Source organism: Henckelia pumila, chromosome 4 (genome assembly GCF_033568475.1).
Source record: "Henckelia pumila isolate YLH828 chromosome 4, ASM3356847v2, whole genome shotgun sequence".
Taxonomy (NCBI): domain Eukaryota; kingdom Viridiplantae; phylum Streptophyta; class Magnoliopsida; order Lamiales; family Gesneriaceae; genus Henckelia; species Henckelia pumila.
The window spans coordinates 229,752,886-229,777,438 of record NC_133123.1 but is presented as its reverse complement, the minus strand read 5'-3'; the positions used below and the strand labels follow the sequence as shown (position 1 = coordinate 229,777,438).

The window sequence follows — 24,553 nt, the reverse complement described above, 5'->3', positions numbered from 1 at the left end:
CCATATTTCATTTCTTCTCCGGCAATCGTTCCATAGCTAGCTGGTCGTGATTCTTCAGCTCATCCCTAGCTCGATTATAGCTCAAGTGAGCAACCCCATTTTTCTTTTCCAGCTCGATCGGCCTTTTAGCTCTTAGAGCTCTTGTTCTTCGATTTTTGAAGCTTTAGGCAAGGATATGATTTATTGTTTCTCCATGTAGTTTATTATATATTTTGGGTTGCATTTCATAACATTGTTTCGTAAATTCTTCCCTGCCCTGTTCGAAGACTTCGTGGATGCCCTGCTCTCGGCTTTTAAATTTTTTTTTATTGTTGGAAAAATTTCGTATATTATGCTTGATGATTATTGATGCCATGATTTTGGGTTGTTGATGTTTGAAGTGAGTTCATGTTTTGGATTCAAAATTTCCAGAAGTTCTTTTAAAGCATGGTTCGAACATTTTTCAGAAATGTACTTGATTTGTGTTCGATTTGTTTGTTTTGTTGTTTGTGTTGATTTGGTTGGTGATTTAGGAGTTACCATGGATGATTTGTAGTTCACATGGTAGCGACTAGGATGACTCGAAGTTAGCATGAGGGAAGGAGTTGAGGTGCCTTGGGTAGACGGTGCTAGTTAGGATCGGTCTTGGGTGTGTTTTGGTGGCTGCCAATGGAGGGTTACTGAGCTGGTTTGAGTGAGTTTAAGGGAGGGCTTTGGGTGAGCTTAAAGGTTGGGTTTGATGCTAGAATAGCGGCTGGAGTTGTAGACTTTTACCTATGGGTGTTGGTTGAGTTTGTAAATGTGGCATGAGCAGATTTTTGAGAGTGAAGGGGGCTGTCCGGAAGCCGTTTTAAAGCAGGGTCTGAAATCGGATTTTTGGTTAAGGGCTCGGGTTCGGAAAAGGTCTAGGATGTTGGGAATATGTTGGTTCAAGCGGAAATCAATTTGGTTAAGTTTGGGTCGAGTTTTAGATTTTTAGTGGATAAGACGCAGAAATGTATTTGAGAATAAGTGGCTGCTGTCCGGAAACCATTATTTTGAAAAATGATCGCTTAGGAAATAAATTCCGAGGATGACTTCCCTAGTTAGTTCTAAGTGTTGTGGAGTTGTGGTTTCAAGCGGAATCCTTTTTGGTTAAGAAACGAGCAAATTATAAATTTTTCGGGCTAACCGCTTAGGTTAGTCGTAAGTGCAAATTATGGGTTAAATCTTCCATCCTTTGGTTTAGTTCCTAAATCACCATCCCGATCATCCATGTGTGAGTCATATGCATGATTATTTATTAGCATATATAAGTACGTCATATTTACATATGCATGCTAAGTCTCAAATTTAATAAAGGAAAGAAATATTTTTGAACGAAGTGAGATGATTGTGACTACATATTCATGTGTTCGTGTGGGGCTGAAAGACGTTTTGGCCTCCCTTACCAATTCATTATGCGTTTTCTTACCTTAGCATGTGTTTGTGTGGGGCCGGAGCTATTCTGGTCTCCCTTACCAATAGGGCAAGTACGGGTTGGGTTTCATCTTGACCTCCTTGCGGCATTGTTCACTATAGCCATGGTCATGATCGCAATCACAGAGTCACAATCAAGGATCTAAGTTCACAGTTATAGTTACAGTTACAGATTCAGATACAATTATGCAGTTTCATTGATTATGTTGACTTAGCCATGCATATGTTTCATTTCATGTCCTCTCATTCATTTTGAAGTTTATTTACATGTTTAAAATAAGGGCACAAAAGAAAAGGTATTTTTAGTATCATTTACTTTTAATCTGTGTGCTTGTATTTACGTAGTACTCGTTATTCCCCCCCATATTCTTGCTGAGTCTTTTAGACTCACTACACTTATTGTTTTCAGGTGAGGAGTATTTCTTAGAGATTGAGGGGCAATACTATCGAGCGGAATGCGATGCGGGCACGGCACATTCCTCCGACCTATGCTATTCTTCTGCAAAAGTTTATTTTAACATTTCATAGTCTTTTATTATGTTTCTTGGATTAATGTAAATGTAAAGATTCATTGATTGTCTTGGGGCATGGAAATATCAAAGTGTTAATTATTTTTAATGGTTGAATTGTCGTATCTTCTTCTCAGTTATTCGTTCGTTTCTCGGTCTGAATTATTTAGTATTGTTGGTCGTTTTATTTTGACTGTTGTCTGTGACAGGTGGGTTGTAATATAAACAAAGAGGTCATGCCGAAAATTTTTGAAAATCCGTATTTTTATTTAGTTTAATTTATAAGTTGAGTCAGGGTCGTTTCAATAGTGTTATTGTAGTTTAAATTTTGTTATACTATAGTGTAATCCTAGTGTAATTTTAGTTATACTATAGTGTAAATCTAGTGTTATTTTAGTTATACTATAGTGTTATTGTAGTGTAAATTTAGTTATACTATAGTGTAAACCTAGTGTAATTTTAGTTATACTATAGTGTAATGCTAGTGTTATTTTAGTTATACTATAATGTTATTGTAGTGTAAATTTAGTTATACTATAGTATAATCCTAGTGTAATTTTAGTTATACTTATAGTGTAATGCTAGTGTTATTTTAGTTATACTATCACTACTAGAAAAAATGGCTATAGTGACATTCATATTTGTCATTATATTCAACCTTTAGTGACATTAAAGTTTTAGTGACATCACCAACAAATGTCCTCTATTCTAATGTCGTCTTAAGCTTGCTGACATTATGTAATGTCATTATATGATATTAATGCCAGCTCCATAGGTGTCACAAAATAATAATATAATGACAACATGAAATGTCAGGAAAACTCATGTTTTAAGGACATTTATATTTGTCTTGTTATTATGGTAATAATGACAAATTTATGTGTCATTTAAAATAATTTATAAAGACAACGACAAGTGCCTTGTATTTTATTTAAAGTGACAATAACAAATGTCACTAATGATAGCTAATAAGGTCAATTTAAAATGTCTCGTTATGTAATTTATGGTGACACTTATAAATGTCTTTTATACTTACCTATATGGACATTAAACGTCGTCATTAATATTTATTTATAATGACTTTTTGAAATGTCTTCATATGAGTTTTACTATGACATTTTTATGTACATGATTTTATTATCTATTGTGACATAAAGAATTTTCATGTATTATAATATTGTCCAATTTCAAGATTTCATTCTATAATATTGCTATATAACAAATTAACATAAATATACAAATAAAAAATTTTAAAATAAAAACCAAAAGACTAATAAATCATTGACATTCATCTTGCAATAAATAATGTGCAATACTAATGACAAATTTTTCACCTCAAATAATATCTACGTACACCAAAATGTATCCAAAATATCAAGTTTAAAAACAAGTAAAAAACTATGTCTCGTAAAGAAAAACATCTGGAAACTTGTAGCGCATCTTCATCCGTCGCATCTTAAACAAAATCTAATAATATTCTTGTCACCTACAATAAAAATTCATATATTTGTTTAAATATAATAAATAAAATATTCACATAAAATAAATAAAGAGATTAAAATTTAATTCAAACTAATTAACGTCATACCAAATGACAAATTGACAAATTGTCATTTATCCAAATGTAGCTAATAGAATTCTTCATTAACTTTCAACTGCAAATATAATTGATATTGCTTTAAAAAGACAATAACATGAAGAGTTTATACAATAATAAATAGTTAATTAAAATTCGAATATCATACCAGATGACAAGGCCAGGCTATCATTCCTCCAAGCGCATCCCCAAACTTTTGTAAAAAATCATATGGCCTAATCAAACTCTCTTCATGTTCTAGGACAACTAGAACTTGTATTTCACACCAATTTGGTCCCAACATTTGTTTCCCTACTTCAATATTCGCATCCATACCACGAACAACTCCTTTTGCAACAATTTTTGTCGAATCAAATAGACTTTTTATCGAGACAAAACATCCAATCTACATGAAAACAAATATGATACTAAGAATAATCATAAACAACTGGAAAAAACATGATGAAAAGAGATAAGCCTACATTCCATTAAAAACCACCTTCAAAACAATTGATCAATTCACTGCCGAAAAACTAAATTAAGAAGCAAACTAAAGAAGAGTATAGGACCACCACCGGAAAATCAAACTTTTCTACAAAATCAAACTTTCCACAGAAGGGGTGCATTTCATGCTTCAATTCCCAACCCAAATTGCACAAAACGTTGCTTACAAGTAAGCAAAATCCAACTCATTATGCCACATCAAAAAATAAATAATATCATAATAAATAAACAACAAAAAATCATTTATGAATATAACTAATGTTCTTAACCAAAAAGACCATGGTGGATTAATAAAATAAAAAACTGAAAAAAGACTTTACCCTCAGAGATAAACTAGCTGGATCAGAAAGTAATGGACTGCTAGATGATGGAGTATGTTGTATATTGTTGCATTTCGAACCAAGGTTCTGGTTTTTGGTTGATTGAAAATCTTTGATTCTAACATTGCGATGTGTTGGCCTTGCTTTTTAATTTGTTCATCCATTTTTTCTAACAATGTCTTTTGCTCCATCACTATTCGATTGCATGTACTAAGGCTTGGAACTTCTCCCCATAAATCAGATGGGTTAACACCATCTCCAAACATACGCACTCGGCCTGGTCTATCAGGTCCAATGATCTGAGCAAAAATGTCATTTTGACCTACCTCATCATCCTCATCTTCATGAAGTTGATTTTCTAGTTCTTTCATTGCAGCCTTTACCAAAAATTCAAAAACCATAATTTATACAAAATGATGATGAAACAAATATCTTTGAAATTAATGTACTTGAAATTTATAATGCAACTTACCAATTTTTCTGCCACTATGTTGCTCGAGGGACTTCCATTGGCATGAGTGAAGCAAGCATGAAATAATTCAACTCGTGATGGAATCTGCCCCTTTTCTTTTTTCTAAAATTACAATTGGTTATCAATTTATACATTCTAATACATGAAGAACTAAAAATTAATAAGAGAAATTACCAATTTTTGTTGCACTTGAGCGAAAGATCTTCTTCCAGTTGTCTGATTCATTATCTTTTGCTTTCGGGCAATTTTATTTTTTTCACTTCTCTCCTAATATATTAAATTAAACTTGATACAAAAGGCAAAAGTATATGAAAAATTTTATAAACAGATAAAATATTGCATACCTTTGATTTTTCTGTGTTCCAATGAGCAACTAGTTTCACATATTGTTCAGCAAAGGCTCTTTGATCTCTTTCTTGCAGAAGAAATTGCATTGGCAACTCAGGATCATACTTCTTTTTTAGTTCTGACTTCCAGTTTCTCCATTTTTTTGCTATTGAATTGAGTGTCCAACTTTCTGTTCCAGGAGGAAGGTCATACTTTTCCTACGAAGACATCCGAGCAGTTTACCCTCATAATAAAAATGTACGTAGTAAATAAATTATGCAATAACATTTCAATTACCTTTACAACATCTAACATTTTTTTCTTAGTATCCAATGGCATTTTATGCCAACCTTCCACGTCAATTGGACAAAATTTACCATTTCTAGCCAAAGTACCCAAGAAGTCAGTAAATTTATTTCTTCTTGATCCTATAGGACGCCCCATATCATCACATTGAATATTAATACGTGGCAGCGTGCTAGGTCGACCCCAAATTTCTTTCATAAATGTAGGACCTCTAGTTTTCTTCTCAGCATCATCAGATTCAATTTCCCTATCAACATCTAGATACAAAAAAAATTGAAAAATAAATAATTTAATAAATACATTGGAACAAATTATTACATTATTCTTATAATTTACCTTGATCATATTCTTCATCCATAAAATCATTTTGGTCATGACCCGTATTTTCAACACGTGGGTTAATGTTGGATGTGATCCTAGATGTCAAACCTGTATATTCGTATATAGGATAAATAAAGGATGACGTAAGTATTATACTAAGTTATATCTAAATTTAATCATTGACACTAAAAACTATAATTTTGTTTCTTTTTATATCTTAATTTGTAGGGTATTACCTTGCAACTCGAGGTGTTTCTGATTTGAAGCTTCATATATTTGGTTATTCGATGCACCTTGTATGTTTTGACAATCTGCACAAGTATGGTTTCACCAAAATATATGAAATTTGAGTTTTTAATTATAAGAGCATTCTTACCTTCTCCGCTAGCTGCCACGATACCAACTTCCCTTGCATGATAGACTTGGACAAAGTGCATAACATATAAATGAAAAATGTCAAATAAGAGTTATGCACAAGAAACCAACAATTTTTTGATGTATAAAATGATATGCTACCTTTTTCTTTTAAATATCGAGCTACCTCATCGTTGATATTAATCCGGGATTGATTATTTGTCAAATCTTGAAGTTGAAAATGAGATTTTCCAACAGTTTTACTCTTTCGAGTCATTCCTGTAAAAAAAAAAGATATATAGGATAAATAAAGAATAAAATAAGAATTATACCAAATTATATCCAAACTTAATCTTTTGAAATAAAAAAAATCCATCAGATTTATATGTTTTTACATCTAATACCTTGTGCATTTTTGTGTTGTTGCATTGAAACTTTATCCATATGAATATTCGACATATCTTGTATGTTTTGACATTCTGCACAAATATTAATTAAACCAAAATATAAGCAAGTTTAGTTTTTTCATTAGCTACCATGTTACCAAGTTCCTTTACAACACCGACTTGAACAAAGTATATATATTTATAAAAATGCAAAAGGTAAAATAAGAATTATACAAAAGCAACCAACAAATTGTTTATGTATTCATAAAATTAGACACTACCATTTTCTTTTGAATTTTGACCTGCATGATTGGCAATCATATGTGGTTGTGCATCAAACTCATTTCGAAGTTCAAAATGAGGTTTTCCAACAGCTTTAACCTTACGAGTCATTCCTATCAAAAGAAAAATTTACAAATTACAGATTTTTGCATATTGGATAAAGAAAACATGAAGTAAACATTATACATATCCAATCTTAATTTTTTATCTAAAACTTTCTATGTTTCATATTTTTTTTTTATATCTAATACCTTGTGCATCATAGTGTTGTTGATTTGAAGCTTCATCTGTTTGGTTATTCAGCTTACCTTTTATGTTTTGAAATTATGCACAAGTAATGATTACACAAAAATATAATCAAGTTGAGTTTTTAAATATGAACAAGAAATTTCTAACCTTTTCCACTAGCTACCGTGCCACCAAGTTGCTTTGCAAGACCAACTTGAACAAGTACAGAACATTCATTAAAAAAAAGTCAAATAAGAGTTATACAACATTAGAAAACAAATCCTTGATGCATAAAGTAACATGCTACCTCTTTTTGAGTTTCGAGCTGCATGATTGGCAATCATAATTCGAGGTTGTGTGTCTATCTCGCCTTGATTTCGAAAATGAGATTTTCCAACAGTCTTGCCCTCACGAGTCATTCCTGTCTAGAGCAAAAATTACAATTTACCAATAAAAATAAAGTTAGTAGCATGTACTTTGATATGAAAATAAATAGGTCCACATTGATAATGAAAATTAAAATTCACAATGTTTTCATTCTTCAAGTATCTAGCAAATCCACCCTACTAATATCACTTTATATCATATTAACTAAACATAGAAAATATATATTCTAGAAAATCTCGTCATGTATCAATATCAATTTCCTCTCCTGCAATGTCATCCCGAACCCAAACGACTTCTTCTGGTTCATCATCGTCTTCAGGATTACCAATACAACTTTGAAGATATGTATCAACATCTGCCATAGGTTGCATTTTATACTTTGCTCATGCATCAGTGGTGATAATAACATGCCAATTACAATCAACTGGATCTTCCACATAAAAAACTTGCATGGCCTGAGATGCCAATATATAAGGCTCGTTATGGCGCTTCACATTTGTAAAATTAGCCAACACAAAACCATCATCATCCAGTTTTAGTCGTTTGCCTTTGGAGACCCAATCACATTCAAATAAAACAACTCTTCGACCTCCCCCATAATCTAACTCAATCACATTTTTAAAAATCCCATAATAATCAAGTTCACTTGATACTGGATTTTGATCTCTTATACTTGAATAACTTGAAGTAGTGGCGCGAACAATTACACCACAATTCTGTGTTTTTCTCTTGCGTTCAACTTCTTTTGTATGAAACCTAAATCCATTGGAAACAAATTTTGCATATTGTATCCCTATGAAATTCGGGCCTCTGGCAAGTGATTTCAGATCATTTGATACGGGATCATCTTGTGGAAGATTTGTATCTTCAATCTATCACACAAGAACAAATTGATAAATTATGTATGAAAAAATCAGAATATATAACTAATGAAGTTTACAACAAAAACTTACATGTTTGGCAAACCAAGAGGCAAAAGACTCACTATGCATACGTTCAATTTGGTGTGGAGGAAGGCCGGAATAACTAAGATTCAAAATCTCACGGTGTTCACTGCAAATTAAGAACGATAATTTGATAAAAAATGATGATTATATATATAAATTAAATAAAATATAAAATAACATACTCTATATAAGATTGTACGTGATGACAGTTAAATAACACATATTGATGTGCCTTCTTTAATGTCTCATCATCAAACTTTGTTGCAATGGCCTTTCCGAGTGGGTAACCAGAGTTTGTAAACACATCCAATGTGAATGTTGAGCCTATAGTTGTATCATCATTTCTTGTTGATTGATTGAATTTTGTCTCTACATAATCAGCTAAATATAAAGAACAGAATTTCAAACATTCCTCAGCCAAATACCCCTCAGCAATGGATCCTTCAGGCCTACCTCTATTTCGGACATAAGACTTCAGTGTCCCCAAGTACCTTATATCAAAAACATAAATTTTGTATTATATAGCAAAAATAGTAACTTAAATACACAAACACTGAGATTTCTATAATTCTAGACGAACCACATCAGTAGGAGAAATTACTTTGCAGCATAGCTTTCTGAAATACCTGATCAATTTAATCAAAGGAGTCCGTACTGATTTAGACAAAATTCTACGTAGTGCTACTGGTAACAACTGCTGCATCAAAACATGATTGTCATGGCTTTTTAGACCGATTAATTTTGCTGGTTTCAGTTGAACACATCATGAAATGTTAGATGCGTAGCCATCTGGAACTTTAACTTTTTTCAAAACTTTGCAAAATATACCCTTCTCTTTTTTCCCCATTGAATAGCATGATGGAGGAAGAAAAACTCTACTCGGTCCTTTCTCAATAGGATGAAGTGCTGATCTTATCCCAATTTCTTGCAAATCAAGACGTGATTTCATACTATCTTTTGTTTTCCCTTCCATATTCAGCAATGTTCCCCAAATTGATTCACAAACATTCTTTTCAATATGCATAAGATCAAGGTTGTGACGTATCACATTATCTTTCCAATATGGTAAATCGAAGAAATATACTCAACTTTTTCCAATTGTACGGTAGTTTCGGATTATCTTGCACAAGGACATGCGATTTTTCCATTTATGTTTGCATTAGAAAATGCAAAATCTAGGAAACTCTCCAGCCCTTTTCTGTATTCCTCAGTTTGTCTCGGCAAATACATCCAAGTTTTATACATCACAAGTTGATAAAAAGATCTACTAACACAAGTTCAGAAAACAAATATGTAATATATATGTATATATATGTGGAGTATGAATATCAAACAAGACATATCAATTATAAATTATTATATAAACTATAAATATAAGAAATGAGATGATATTAATTTTTTAAAAGCTTTTAAAGTAGAATCACTCCACAATCAACATGTAATATAATAAACTTCTACTTATAAATTAATTTACATTCAAAATATTAATGTAAAATTACTTCACTCATAATTAATTGGCGAAAACATTACAAAAATAAATTTACAAGCAACGTCGACATTACTAAAAGATCTACTAACACAAGTTCAAAAAAACAAACATATAATATATGTATATATATGTGGAGTATGAATACCAAACAAGACATATCAATTATAAATTATTGTATAAATTATAAATATAAGAAATGAGATGATATTAATTTTTTAAAAGTTGTTAAAGTAGAATCACTCCACAATCAACATGTTATATAATAAACTTCTACTTATAAATTAATCTATGTTCAAAATATTAATCTAAAATTACTTCACTCATAATTAATTGGCGAGAACATTACTAAAATAAATTTACATGCAACATCTTAAAATAAAATATATTTCACATAATTTAATTGACACAAGAAAGTAATTTATAACATATCAAGGTGGAAGTATCGATCTATGCCAGATTTCGTTAATTTGGTAATTCACTTTATTTTTATAACTATTGCCTATTGGTACTGTTTTGTTTTTTTATATTAATTTAAAAAAAAGATATTTTTTGACAAATATTATTATTTTATGTATTAATAAATATTATTTAAAATATTCATAATATTATATATATATATAAATATATATTTTTTCTTAGCTCTTTCATACAATTAACTACATTATTATTTTAATTATGATGAAGTATTATATAAATCAACTCATCTAATTACCCATCTCTCAATATTCTTTAGTCCGCCCCAGATTTCAAGCAAGAAAACAATATTTGATGCAAATAAAGAATTTCATGTTTCAGTTACTTTTCAAGACAGAGCAATCCCAAACACATTGTTCCCAAAAATCCAAATCAAACAAAGAATATCCAACCAACATCTACTTGTTTACAAAAATTTTAAGCTCCAAAGGAAATTTGATGCAGCTAGTGCAATAAATTCAAATGCTTGCAACTACTTTACAAACATATAACTGTCAACTTCTTGCAATAAATTTAACAACATTTATATGTCTCTCTATAATTTTTTTTCTCCTCTCAAGAAATCTAGACCCATCAAATATTGTGCTTGAGAAATTATTTCAATCACATGAAACCATTACTACCCATCGTGGCCGCAGCCCACATACATTTTCAGCATGTCATCCCAACTATTTTATTGGCTTCATATTAGATATTATTGATTCATTATTTTACGTGTGATAACTAAGGAATTGAAAATAAATTAGCACAGGATAGCTGCTGCCCAGTCACTAAAATAAATCCCCCAACAGTTCTTTATGAGCTCACACTAGCAAGAATTTCCATATATATTCACAAAAAACTAGAAACTCACAGTTCCAGGAACTAACAGATTCAGAATGATATGAGCTATGGACGGAGGAAACTTACATAATTTTACAGAAACCATATTCAATAAAATGAGACATAAATTCCAGCTTACAATATGCCTTGCTCCAGCAAGTGAAAAGAAGCAAAATAACACGGCAGTCAATACAAAACAAGAGATAATATTTTAAAAAAACAAAGATATGCAATTTCTAACGTGTTCAAATATTTTGATTTAATGGCTCTTCATGATCAGACTGTGATGCTGAACAGGTAATCTAGGATTACCAACAGCTTTCTCAGTCTCCTCAAGGAGCTGCACCGAAGTTAACTTCGCAAACTCAGAAGTCCTGTCTTGTGGCAGAAACTAACATCTATTTCAAAAGAAATAGGGCCAATACAAAACCAGTTTACAATATGCTTTGCTAATACTATAATAGTGAGACTCAAAACTGCCTACGACCAAGACTTGATCGGATCGAATCGAGTCAAAACAGGGCAGTGTGGTCCTTGATAAATTAATTAGTCGAGTACAACAATTAAAATATCACGAGCAGTCTACTAAATCAATGAAATTAAATTATACTGGATTGACTTTTACACTTCATGAAAACCAAAACAAAATCAAAAACATACCCAAACAAAATGGTTGGAATGGAACAATGGTTTCTTTGCTGCAAAACTCAAATCACCGCTGGAAATAAACATGTTTTTCTTGGTTAAAATTACAACTTCTTTAAGAAATAAAAATAAATCACCCGAAAATAGAGAACAAAACTTGCGACGAGCCAGGGCTACGGATTGCCAGAGACAAGAGAAGAATTAGATTACCTCGGCGGGGCGGCAGAAGGTGGGGATGGCGGCGTTGGTGACAAACGGTGCAGAAGAAGCTGATGGGTGAAGACGTCGGGGGTGGGGGAGGATCCGGCGGAAACGATTTTCCAAATCACAGAAGTGAGATTGTTGCGGCGTGAGTGAAGATTAGGGCGATAAAGAAATTTGGGGATGCTAGGCGCGAGTCTGATTAATAAAATTGGAGGGAGAGATTGGAGAGGGGAAAAAATAGGCGTGAAAATGTAATATTTTTAGTGACATTTTTTTAATATTGTCACAATAATATATCTAATAGGGTTTTTATTTTATAAAATTTTATTTTTTTAATTAATGTCGTGATATGTATATATTAATGACATTTTTTTACAAAATGTCATTAAAAAAGTGTCAGGAAATGTATTTTTTCTAGTAGTGTATAGTGTTATTGTAGTGTAAATTTAGTTTTACTATAGTGTAAACCTAGTGTAATTTTAGTTATACTATAGTGAAATGCTAGTGTTATTTTAGTTATACTATAGTGTTATTGTAGTGTAAATTTAGTTATACTATAGTGTAATCCTAGTGTAATTTTAGTTATACTATAGTGTAGTTCTAGTGTTATTTTAGTTATACTATAGTGTAATTCTAGTGTTATTTTAGTTATACTATAGTGTTATTTAGTGTATATTTAGTTATAGTATAGTGTAAACCTAGTGTAATTTTAGTTATACTATAGTGTAATGCTAGTGTTATTTTAGTTATAATATAGTGTAATCCTATTGTAATTTTAGTTATACTATAGTGTAATTCTAGTGTTATTTTAGTTATACTATAATGTTATTGTAGTATAAATTTTGTTATACTATAGTTTAAACCAAGTGTAATTTTAGTTATACTATAGTGTAATTCTAGTGTTATTTTAGTTATACTATAGTGTTATTTAGTGTAAATTTAGTTATACTATAGTGTAAACCTAGTGTAATTTTAGTTATACTATACTGTAATGCTAGTGTTATTTTAGTTATAATATAGTGTAATCCTAATGTAATTTTAGTTATACTATAGTGTAATTCAAGTGTTATTTTAGTTATACTATAGTGTTATTGTAGTGTAAATATAGTTACACTATAGTGTAAACCTAGTGTAATTTTAGTTATACTATAGTTGTGATGCCTAAAATTCAATCTAGTAAATCGCGTGCATTAATTTAAAAAATATTAGGATTTTTATTTTTAAGTTTAATTGATTTAAATTCTTTATCTGGATTATGTGCTATTAAAATATTTTTTTATTTGATTAAATGATTTTATTTTACTAATTATTTAATTAATGTTTTTAATTGTTTATGTTTATCTGTCTAAATGATTTTATTGTGCAATTTAAATTGTGTTAATATTTTAAAGATTTAGGTTTTTCTTATTAAAATGATTTTTGATTTTAATGGTTTAGTTTATTCTTTTAAATGATTTTAATTGTTTAGCTTATTTGGTTAAATATTTTCGAGTTCCCAATTTATTTATTTTAATTAGCCTTAGTTTAGAGGTTAGTTTTTTTAAATTATTTTAAATGTCCAGATTATTTATTTAAATACTTTTTAATTGTCCAAATAATTTTAAAGATTTTTACATCCTCTTGTGTATTTATTTAAATTGATTTTTAAACGTTAGCTAGTTTGTTTAAATTATTTTAAATCGCTTTGCTTGATAGTTAAATATTTTGCTCGTTGTTGTGACATCAAAATATTTAAAGTGTTTAAATTCTTGGATTTTTTAAGTTTGTATTTTAATTAGTGCAATTTAAATTTCCTAAATCCTAGTTCATAAGTTTAGGTAGTGTTTTAGAGGTGTGTAGTATTTTCCTTTTTATTTAATAGACCCTCATACACTCAATTTAAATTATATAAGCCTAATCCCCAATTTATACTCTAAAAACACACATACACTACCGCCCCAAACACACACACACACCGCACGATACAAACCAAGAAAGTCCCCTGCTTCATCTCCTTCAAAGAAATCCATCGCCCTTCTTCACTTAAGCTCCCATATTTCATTTCTTCTCCGGCAATTGTTCCATAGCTAGCTGGTCGTGATTCTACAGCTCATCCCTAGCTCGATTATAGCTCAAGAGAGCAACCCCATTTTTCTTTTCCAGCTCGATCGGCCTTTTAGCTCTTAGAGCTCTTGTTCTTTGATTTTTGAAGCTTTAGGCAAGGATATGATTTATTGTTTCTCCATATAGTTTATTATATATTGTGGGTTGCATTTCATAACATTGTTTCGAAAATTTTTCCCTGCCCTGTTCGAAGACTTCGTGGATGCCCTGCTCTCGGCTTTTAATTTTTTTTTATTGTTGGAAAAATTTCGTATATTATGCTTGATGATTATTGAAGCCATGATTTTGGGTTGTTGAAGTTTGAAGTGAGTTCATGTTTTGGATTCAAAATTTCCAGAAGTTCTTTTAAAGCATGGTTCGAACATTTTTCAGAAATGTACTTGATTTGTGTTCGATTTATTTGTTTTGTTGTTTGTGTTGATTTGGTTGGTGATTTAGGAGTTACCATGGATGATTTGTAGTTCACATGGTAGCGACTAGGATGACTCAAAGTTAGCATGAGGGAAGGAGTTGAGGTGCCTTGGGTAGACGGTGCTAGTTAGGATCGGTCTTGGGTGTGTTTAGTGGCTGCCATTGGAGGGTTACTGAGCTGGTTCAAGTGAGTTTAAGGGAGGGCTTTGGGTGAGCTTAAAGGTTGGGTTTGATGCAAGAATAGCGGCTGGAGTTGTAGACTTTTACCTATGGGTGTTGGTTGAGTTTGTAAATGTGGCATGAGCAGATTTCTGAGAGTGAAGGGGGCTGTCCGGAAGCCGTTTTAAAGCAGGGTCTGAAATCGGATTTTTGGTTAAGGGCTTGGGTTCGAAAAATGGTCTAGGATGTTGGGAATATGTTGGTTCAAGCGGAAATCAATTCGGTTAAGATTGGGTCGAGTTTTAGATTTTTAGTGGATAAGACGCAGAAATGTATTTGAGAATAAGTGGCTGCTGTCCGGAAACCATTCTTTTGAAAAATGATCTCTTAGGAAATAAATTCCTAGGATGACTTCCCTACTTAGTTCTAAGTGTTGTGGAGTTTTGGTTTCAAGCGGAATCCTTTTTGGTTAAGAAACGAGCAAATTATAAATTTTTCGGGCTAACCGCTTAGGTTAGTCGTAAGTGCAAATTATGGGTTAAATCTTCCATCCTTTGGTTTAGTTCCTAAATCACCATCCCGATCATCCATGTGTGAGTCATATGCATGATTATTTATTAGCATATATAAGTACGTCATATTTACATATGCATGCTAAGTCTCAAATTTAATAAAGGAAAGAAATATTTTTGAACGAAGTGAGATGGTTGTGACTACATATTCATGTGTTCGTGTGGGGCTGAAAGACGTTTTGGCCTCCCTTACCAATTCATTATGCGTTTTCTTACGTTAGCATGTGTTTGTGTGGGGCCGGAGCTATTCTGGTCTCCCTTACCAATAGGGCAAGTACGGGTTGGGTTTCATCTTGACCTCCTTGCGGCATTGTTCACTATAGCCATGGTCATGATCGCAATCACAGAGTCACAATCAAGGATCTAAGTTCACAGTTATAGTTACAGTTACAGATTCAGATACAATTATGCAGTTTCATTGATTATGTTGACTTAGCCATGCATATGTTTCATTTCATGTTCTCTCATTCATTTTGAAGTTTATTTACATGTTTAAAATAAGGGCACAAAAGAAAAGGTATTTTTAGTATCATTTATTTTTAATCTGTGTGTGCTTGTATTTACGTAGTACTCGTTATTCCCCCCCATATTCTTGCTGAGTCTTTTAGACTCACTACACTTATTGTTTTCAGGTGAGGAGTATTTCTTAGAGATTGAGGGGCAATACTATCGAGCGGAATGCGATGCGGGCACGGCACATTCCTCCGACCTATGCTATTCTTCTGCAAAAGTTTATTTTAACATTTCATAGTCTTTTATTATGTTTCTTGGATTAATGTAAATGTAAAGATTCATTGATTGTCTTGGGGCATGGAAATATCAAAGTGTTAATTATTTTTAATGGTTGAATTGTCGTATCTTCTTCTCAGATATTTGTTCGTTTCTCGGTCTGAATTATTTAGTATTGTTGGTCGTTTTATTATGACTGCTGTCTGTGACAGGTGAGTTGTAATATAAACAAAGAGGTCATGCCGAAAATTTTTTAAAATCCATATTTTTATTTAGTTTAATTTATAAGTTGAGTCAGGGTCGTTTCAATAGTGTTATTGTAGTGTAAATTTTGTTATACTATAGTTTAAACCAAGTGTAATTTTAGTTATACTATAGTGTAATTCTAGTGTTATTTTAGTTATACTATAGTGTTATTTAGTGTAAATTTAGTTATACTATAGTGTAAACCTAGTGTAATTTTAGTTATACTATACTGTAATGCTAGTGTTATTTTAGTTATAATATAGTGTAATCCTAGTGTAATTTTAGTTATACTATAGTGTAATTCAAGTGTTATTTTAGTTATACTATAGTGTTATTGTAGTGTAAATATAGTTACACTATAGTGTAAACCTAGTGTAATTTTAGTTATACTATAGTTGTGACGCCTAAAATTCAATCTAGTAAATCGCGTGCATTAATTTAATAAATATTAGGATTTTTATTTTTAAGTTTAATTGATTTAAATTCTTTATCTGGATTATGTGCTATTAAAATATTTTTTTATTTGATTAAATGATTTTATTTTACTAATTATTTAATTAATGTTTTTAATTGTTTATGTTTATCTGTCTAAATGATTTTATTGTGCAATTTAAATTGTGTTAATATTTTAAAGATTTAGGTTTTTCTTATTAAAATGATTTTTGATTTTAATGGTTTAGTTTATTCTTTTAAATGATTTTAATTGTTTAGCTTATTTGGTTAAATATTTTCGAGTTCCCAATTTATTTATTTTAATTAGCCTTAGTTTAGAGGTTAGTTTTTTTAAATTATTTTAAATGTCCAGATTATTTATTTAAATACTTTTTAATTGTCCAAATAATTTTAAAGATTTTTACATCCTCTTGTGTATTTATTTAAATTGATTTTTAAACGTTAGCTAGTTTGTTTAAATTATTTTAAATCGCTTTGCTTGATAGTTAAATATTTTGCTCGTTGTTGTGACATCGAAATATTTAAAGTGTTTAAATTCTTGGATTTTTTAAGTTTGTATTTTAATTAGTGCAATTTAAATTTCCTAAATCCTAGTTCATAAGTTTAGGTAGTGTTTTAGAGGTGTGTAGTATTTTCCTTTTTATTTAATAGACCCTCATACACTCAATTTAAATTATATAAGCCTAATCCCCAATTTATACTCTAAAAACACACATACACTACCGCCCCAAACACACACACACACCGCACGATACAAACCAAGAAAGTCCCCTGCTTCATCTCCTTCAAAGAAATCCATCGCCCTTCTTCACTTAAGCTCCCATATTTCATTTCTTCTCCGGCAATTGTTCCATAGCTAGCTGGTCGTGATTCTACAGCTCATCCCTAGCTCGATTATAGCTCAAGAGAGCAACCCCATTTTTCTTTTCCAGCTCGATCGGCCTTTTAGCTCTTAGAGCTCTTGTTCTTCGATTTTTGAAGCTTTAGGCAAGGATATGATTTATTGTTTCTCCATATAGTTTATTATATATTGTGGGTTGCATTTCATAACATTGTTTCGAAAATTTTTCCCTGCCCTGTTCGAAGACTTCGTGGATGCCCTGCTCTCGGCTTTTAATTTTTTTTTATTGTTGGAAAAATTTCGTATATTATGCTTGATGATTATTGAAGCCATGATTTTGGGTTGTTGAAGTTTGAAGTGAGTTCATGTTTTGGATTCAAAATTTCCAGAAGTTCTTTTAAAGCATGGTTCGAACATTTTTCAGAAATGTACTTGATTTGTGTTCGATTTATTTGTTTTGTTGTTTGTGTTGATTTGGTTGGTGATTTAGGAGTTACCATGGATGATTTGTAGTTCACATGGTAGCGACTAGGATGACTCGAAGTTAGCATGAGGGAAGGAGTTGAGGTGCCTTGGGTAGACGGTGCTAGTTAGGATCGGTCTTGGGTGTGTTTAGTGGCTGCCATTGGAGGGTTACTGAGCTGGTTCAAGTGAGTTTAAGGGAGGGCTTTGGGTGAGCTTAAAGGTTGGGTTTGATGCAAGAATAGCGGCTGGAGTTGTAGACTTTTACCTATGGGTGTTGGTTGAGTTTGTAAATGTGGCATGAGCAGATTTCTGAGAGTGAAGGGGGCTGTCCGGAAGCCGTTTTAAAGCAGGGTCTGAAATCGGATTTTTGGTTAAGGGCTTGGGTTCGAAAAATGGTCTAGGATGTTGGGAATATGTTGGTTCAAGCGGAAATCAATTCGGTTAAGATTGGGTCGAGTTTTAGATTTTTAGTGGATAAGACGCAGAAATGTATTTGAGAATAAGTGGCTGCTGTCCGGAAACCATTCTTTTGAAAAATGATCTCTTAGGAAATAAATTCCTAGGATGACTTCCTTACTTAGTTCTAAGTGTTATGGAGTTTTGGTTTCAAGCGGAATCCTTTTTGGTTAAGAAACGAGCAAATTATAAATTTTTCGGGCTAACCGCTTAGGTTAGTCGTAAGTGCAAATTATGGGTTAAATCTTCCATCCTTTGGTTTAGTTCCTAAATCACCATCCCGATCATCCATGTGTGAGTCATATGCATGATTATTTATTAGCATATATAAGTACGTCATATTTACATATGCATGCTAAGTCTCAAATTTAATAAAGGAAAGAAATATTTTTGAACGAAGTGAGATGGTTGTGACTACATATTCATGTGTTCGTGTGGGGCTGAAAGACGTTTTGGCCTCCCTTACCAATTCATTATGCGTTTTCTTACGTTAGCATGTGTTTGTGTGGGGCCGGAGCTATTCTGGTCTCCCTTACCAATAGGGCAAGTACGGGTTGGGTTTCATCTTGACCTCCTTGCGGCATTGTTCACTATAGCCATGGTCATGATCGCAATCACAGAGTCACAATCAAGGATCTAAGTTCACAGTTATAGTTACAGTTACAAATTCAGATACAATTATGCAGTTTCATTGATTATGTTGACTTAGCCATGCATATGTTTCATTTCATGTTCTCTCATTCATTTTGAAGTTTATTTACATGTTTAAAATAAGGGCACAAAAGAAAAGGTATTTTTAGTATCATTTATTTTTAATCTGTGTGTGCTTGTATTTACGTAGTACTCGTTATTCCCCCCCATATTCTTGCTGAGTCTTTTAGACTCACTACACTTATTGTTTTCAGGTGAGGAGTATTTCTTAGAGATTGAGGGGCAATACTATCGAGCGGAATGCGATGCGGGCACGGCACATTCCTCCGACCTATGCTATTCTTCTGCAAAAGTTTATTTTAACATTTCATAGTCTTTTATTATGTTTCTTGGATTAATGTAAATGTAAATATTCATTGATTGTCTTGGGGCATGGAAATATCAAAGTGTTAATTATTTTTAATGGTTGAATTGTCGTATCTTCTTCTCAGATATTTGTTCGTTTCTCGGTCTGAATTATTTAGTATTGTTGGTCGTTTTATTATGACTGCTGTCTGTGACAGGTGGGTTGTAATATAAACAAAGAGGTCATGCCGAAAATTTTTTAAAATCCATATTTTTATTTAGTTTAATTTATAAGTTGAGTCAGGGTCGTTTCAATAGTGTTATTGTAGTGTAAATTTTGTTATACTATAGTTTAAACCTAGTGTAATTTTAGTTATACTATATTGTAATGCTAGTGTTATTTTAGTTATACTATAGTGTTATTGTAGTGTAAATTTAGTTATACTATAGTGTAATGCTAGTGTTATTTTAGTTATATTATAGTGTTATTGTAATGTAAATTTAGTTATACTATAGTGTAATCCTAGTATAATTTTAGTTATACTATAGTATAATTCTAGTGTTATTTTAGTTATACTATAGTGTTATTGTAGTGTAAATTTAGTTACACTATAGTGTAAACCTAGTGTAATTTTAGTTATACTATAGTGTAATTCTAGTGTTATTTTAGTTATACTATAATGTTATTGTAGTGTCAATTTTGTTATACTATAGTTTAAACCTAGTGTAATTTTAGTTATAATATAGTGTAATGCTAGTGTTATTTTAGTTATACTATATTGTTATTGTAGTGTAAATTTAGTTATACTATAGTGTAATCCTAGTGTAATTTTAGTTATACTATAGTGTAATTTTAGTGTTATTTTAGTTACTATAGTGTTATTGTAGTGTAAATTTAGTTACACTATAGTGTAAACCTAGTGTAATTTTAGTTATACTATAATGTAATGCTAGCATTATTTTAGTTATACTATAGTGTTATTGTAGTGTAAATTTTGTTATCCTATAGTGTAATCCTAGTGTAATTTTAGTTATACTATAGTGTAATGCTAGTGTTATTTTAGTTATACTATAGTGTTATTGTTGTGTAAATTTAGTTATACTATAGTGTAAACCTAGTGTAATCTAAGTTATACTATAGTGTAATGCTAGTGTTATTTTAGTTATACTATAGTGTTATTGCAGTGTAAATTCAGATATTCGGGTGAGCATGTCTTAAACAATCGTAACACATACTTTCAAATAAAATTACAAAATCATGTAAGCAAATACTTGAAAGTAAAATATGCTAACATTTACAACATGTAATTCAATTATGTAAATAAATCATAGCATGATAAAATAAGTAAGCAAGGAAGAAGGCTCGATCTATCCTACTCATTATCTAACTCAGTCCAGAATTTTCTTGCTCTGATACCACCTGTTGTGACGACCCGGTTCCAAATCTCTCACTCAAATAATATTCTAAGAAACATACATTAAGGACAAGAATCAAAGCCTCAAAGAAAAGAATTTTTTTTTTAACTGAACAGTGCCGCGCTCGATCGCACGAACTCGTGCGATTGAGCGTACACCAATGTGCCAAAGTTCTGTTCGGGATTTCAAGGGCTGCGCTCGATTGCGGAAACTCGTGCGATCGAGCGCACCCGAAATCATCAGGTTGCTGCCCAGAAAAATATCAGAACCGGAAGTTGCTGTCAAAGTTGTTCTTGATCCATTTATCAGATCTATCAAGTGTAGTAAACATCATACAATATCCAAAAGCAATACACAAGATAAGTGAAATCATTAACAAGTTCATAACAACCTCTCAAAGCAAGAGTAACACCACTAATTCAAGTGTGCTTACAAGTTCAAGTAACAACACTCTAGACTAAAGTTCAAGTCTAAGTTCTATACAAGCATAACTCTTAATCCTAACATGAGGTTGACAGCAAACTTGACCTCTAACAGGATCATCACTCTAATCTCTCAAGTCTCGATTCATCAAGCCCGTCTTTGCCCTGTTCCTGAACCACCTGTTGCCATGCACACATACAAACACGACAACAGCCGGATAACTCCGGTGAGAAACATATTTCCCAGTAAAAGCAACTAACATGCATTTCAAGTTATATCAATCAAGCTCATGATATAAATAAAAGACAATGCATGATTAAAAATAGGCTTCTCTCAAGAAATCTCTAATTTCGTCGGTTGGGATCCCGAGAAGAAGATATCGTAGCTAAACCACCGACACTCCCAATCGAGGTGGGGTGTAATGCCCCGATTTTATCTTAATCGAGTTTATTTAAGATAATCGGAGATTTCAGAGTTCAAGAGCCGACTTGATTTTGATCAGGGTCCTTTTTGCAAATTTCAGAATTTTGAGGGACTAAAATGCAAATATTGGATTTGTTAGATATTTATAGCTCCTTTGACTTTTCTCCTTCACTCATCCTTCCCCTCCAAGCCGTCTCCCTCCATTGAAGGCGACTCCAAAGCTTTCCAAGCTTTGTGATTTCATCCCGAGCTCGATCCGTCCGTTAGAAATTATTTCTGAAGGCAGATTAGCGATCACGACCGCGAGAGCTTTGTTATATCGTAAGTTTTTCTACGATCAGATACATTCTAGTTTTGGGATGTCGTTAGAATCGATTGAGTTTGGAGTATGTTGTTCTTGGCAGAGTTCTGATCATTTATTCTCTGTCGGTTTTGAAATAGAGTGTCGTTTGGATTTGTTATGAATTTTTGAAGGGATTTTCGAAAGTTGAGTTTTATGATTTGTTAGAATTGGTTTGTTTTGATGGATTGTTGGTTGAATTGAGTCTATTGGATTGATATTATTCTGTCTGCATTTCTGGTTTGATCAGATTATAGCCGTCATGCCGTCGGTTTGATTTTTGGATTGTCTATCGGTTCGAATTGTTTGAGACAAGCCTTCGATTGAGTTGTACGTTAATCTCGAGCCTTATTACTTATTGTATAGATTGATTTGAGGCTAGTAGAGTTGCGGGATTGCAGCTTTGTGCAACTTGGAGATTGTAGCCGGTATAGTATCGATTTCTTATTATCGATTGAGGTAGTTTGACTGAATCTTGATTGAGGAATCGTTGTTGTTTCCAGGTTTGGAGCATCGACGTTGTTGAAAGAGGTATAAGATGACTTAGACTGGAATGGAACAAATGACTCGAATCCGACTTGATTCGAGTGTTCCGAAGAATCACATACTTGCATGTTATTTTCTTTTACTTGAATTTAGTTGATTGAATTATGTTTGCATTGCATTCATCTTGAGCCAGAATCCTTGATTTGAGCAGCGAGCAGGACGGCCCTTTTGATGATAGACGTTTTGGGGATTATATTGTGAGTGGCCTGGGTGTAGCCGTTTCACCTAGTGCTAGCATACTCCTTAGAGTTGCACCGAAGTCTAGAGGATGGAGATACATAGCACCACCTCAATTGGGAGAGTCGGTGAGTTGTTTACGTGATCTTGTCCTTGGGATCCCAAAGCAAAAGCAGCAACTCTTTTGATTATCCGACTTGATAATCCCAGATTTTAAAGACATGCATTGCATTTATGCATATGAATTGAGTTTGAGACATGCTTGTGGAATTGCATGGTTGTTATTTGAATATTTGGAAGTTGATGTATTTCATTTGAAATGATTATATAATATTGCATGTTTGTCTCTTTTACTGGGAATACTATTCTCACCGGATTATCCGGCTGTTGTTTTGTCTTTGTATGTGTGCTTGGCAACAGGTGGGGCAGGACCAAGTCAGAGATCGCATGGTTAGGGGGGATGAGTTGATAGAGTGAGGCCTTGTTATTGTAGAAGTCGAATTTGTAATCGAACCTAGATTGTATTCGAACTCGATTTGTATTTAAATTTTGGAACTTAGAATTGATGCATGTTCTACTCTTTCTTGTAATTGAATACTTCGTTGTTGGAAAAGTGTTAGTTGAATCATGTCGGAGCCTTTCCGGGTGTTGGATTTCACTTTTGGAGCTTTTTTTTTGAGCTGAATCAGCAGGCCATGCGCGCCTGCGCCTGGTGTGGAGCGCCCGCGCGTCCTGCTCTATTTTTCGGAGGCCCGGACAGGGCGTCAGGCGCGCCCGTGCCTCGGGTGGCACGCCCGCGTGTCACCTGTTTAAAAAAAAAAATCCTTTGTTTTTAATCTTAGATCTTGTATGTTTAATTATTGTTTATTTTGAGATTAGATGATTAGAATCGAGGTCTCACATTAAGTGGTATCAAAGCGATAAGATTCTTGGACTGGATTTAGAAGTGAGCGGGGTAGATCGAGTCCGCATGAATTGATTTCTCGCATGTGATTGAGTTATTTAAATTGATTTATTTAAATACCATGCGAACATGCTTTATTGTTGAGAATTATTTGAGTTACATGATTTTGTGACTTGAATTATAAAGCATGAATTATTTGAGATATGAACTGTATTTCACCTGTATCCGGAATTCTGAGAGGTTGCAAGGGCACCGAATTGCAGCGATTGAGATATCCTGTAACCTAACCTTTGATTATCAGATGGGTCCTCGATGATTTATTAACAGGAACCCACTGCCAGTTACTCATGCGAATGAGCAAGCTAGTACTGAGGTTGATCAGTTGGATGCTACAACGACGCCTATGGAAACCTTGCTGAAGAGGTTTCAGTCGTTTAATCCGCCGTTGTTGATGGGTACCGAAAATCCAGTTGACTATGAGGGTTGGTTGGATGATGTTGATCTGTTTTTTGATTCCCTTAACTATTCTGATGACCGCCGAACCAGGTTAATCATTCATCAGCTTCGAGGTGTGGCTAAGAACTGGTGGATCACGACGAAGAGGTCCATGGAGAACCGAGGTACAACTATTAACTGGAATCTGTTTAAGTCTGAGTTTTATAAGCGGTTTTTCCCAGTTTCGTACCGAAAGGACAAGGGAGCCGAATTTGAAAATCTGAGACAAGGGAACTTGAACATTGAGGAATACGTAGCCAAGTTTTATAGTCTGTTGCGATTCACACCGCACATTGCCGACAACGAAGAAGCAAAAGCGGATCAATTCATTAATGGTCTGAACCCTAACATCTTCACACTGGTAAACACTGCTAGGCCAGATAATTTTGCGGATGCCATGAATCATGC

General features: G+C 32.8%; 2 protein-coding genes across 8 annotated transcripts; both read right to left on the bottom strand.

Moving 5' to 3' along the window:
- Positions 1–3,268: 3,268 nt before the first annotated feature.
- LOC140865850 (uncharacterized) lies at positions 3,269–7,578 on the bottom strand. 7 transcript variants are annotated; one of them, XM_073270665.1, is made up of 17 exons: positions 7,330–7,578; positions 7,191–7,235; positions 7,046–7,102; positions 6,794–6,907; positions 6,531–6,605; positions 6,289–6,405; positions 6,149–6,193; positions 6,009–6,083; positions 5,788–5,880; positions 5,443–5,708; positions 5,163–5,363; positions 4,993–5,085; positions 4,819–4,920; positions 4,347–4,723; positions 3,692–3,928; positions 3,535–3,601; positions 3,269–3,432 (listed from the first exon to the last, which is right to left on the bottom strand). In XM_073270665.1, exons 1-14 carry the CDS (start codon positions 7,439–7,441, stop codon positions 4,349–4,351), a joined length of 1,770 nt encoding a protein of 589 aa, XP_073126766.1. In that variant the 5' UTR covers positions 7,442–7,578; the 3' UTR covers positions 3,269–3,432; positions 3,535–3,601; positions 3,692–3,928; positions 4,347–4,348. The 7 variants fall into 7 exon arrangements, with proteins under 7 accessions (XP_073126766.1, XP_073126768.1, XP_073126767.1 ...); XM_073270667.1 differs by having other exon boundaries at positions 6,815–6,907; XM_073270666.1 differs by having other exon boundaries at positions 6,009–6,065; positions 7,330–7,468.
- A 214-nt stretch (positions 7,579–7,792) lies between these two features.
- On the bottom strand, positions 7,793–14,031 carry LOC140862873 (uncharacterized). Its single transcript, XM_073265910.1, has 7 exons — positions 13,946–14,031; positions 11,997–12,185; positions 11,802–11,859; positions 8,983–9,053; positions 8,539–8,847; positions 8,363–8,462; positions 7,793–8,281 (listed from the first exon to the last, which is right to left on the bottom strand). The coding sequence occupies exons 1-7, from the start codon at positions 14,029–14,031 to the stop codon at positions 7,793–7,795; spliced, it is 1,302 nt and encodes a 433-aa protein (XP_073122011.1).
- Positions 14,032–24,553: the final 10,522 nt, after the last annotated feature.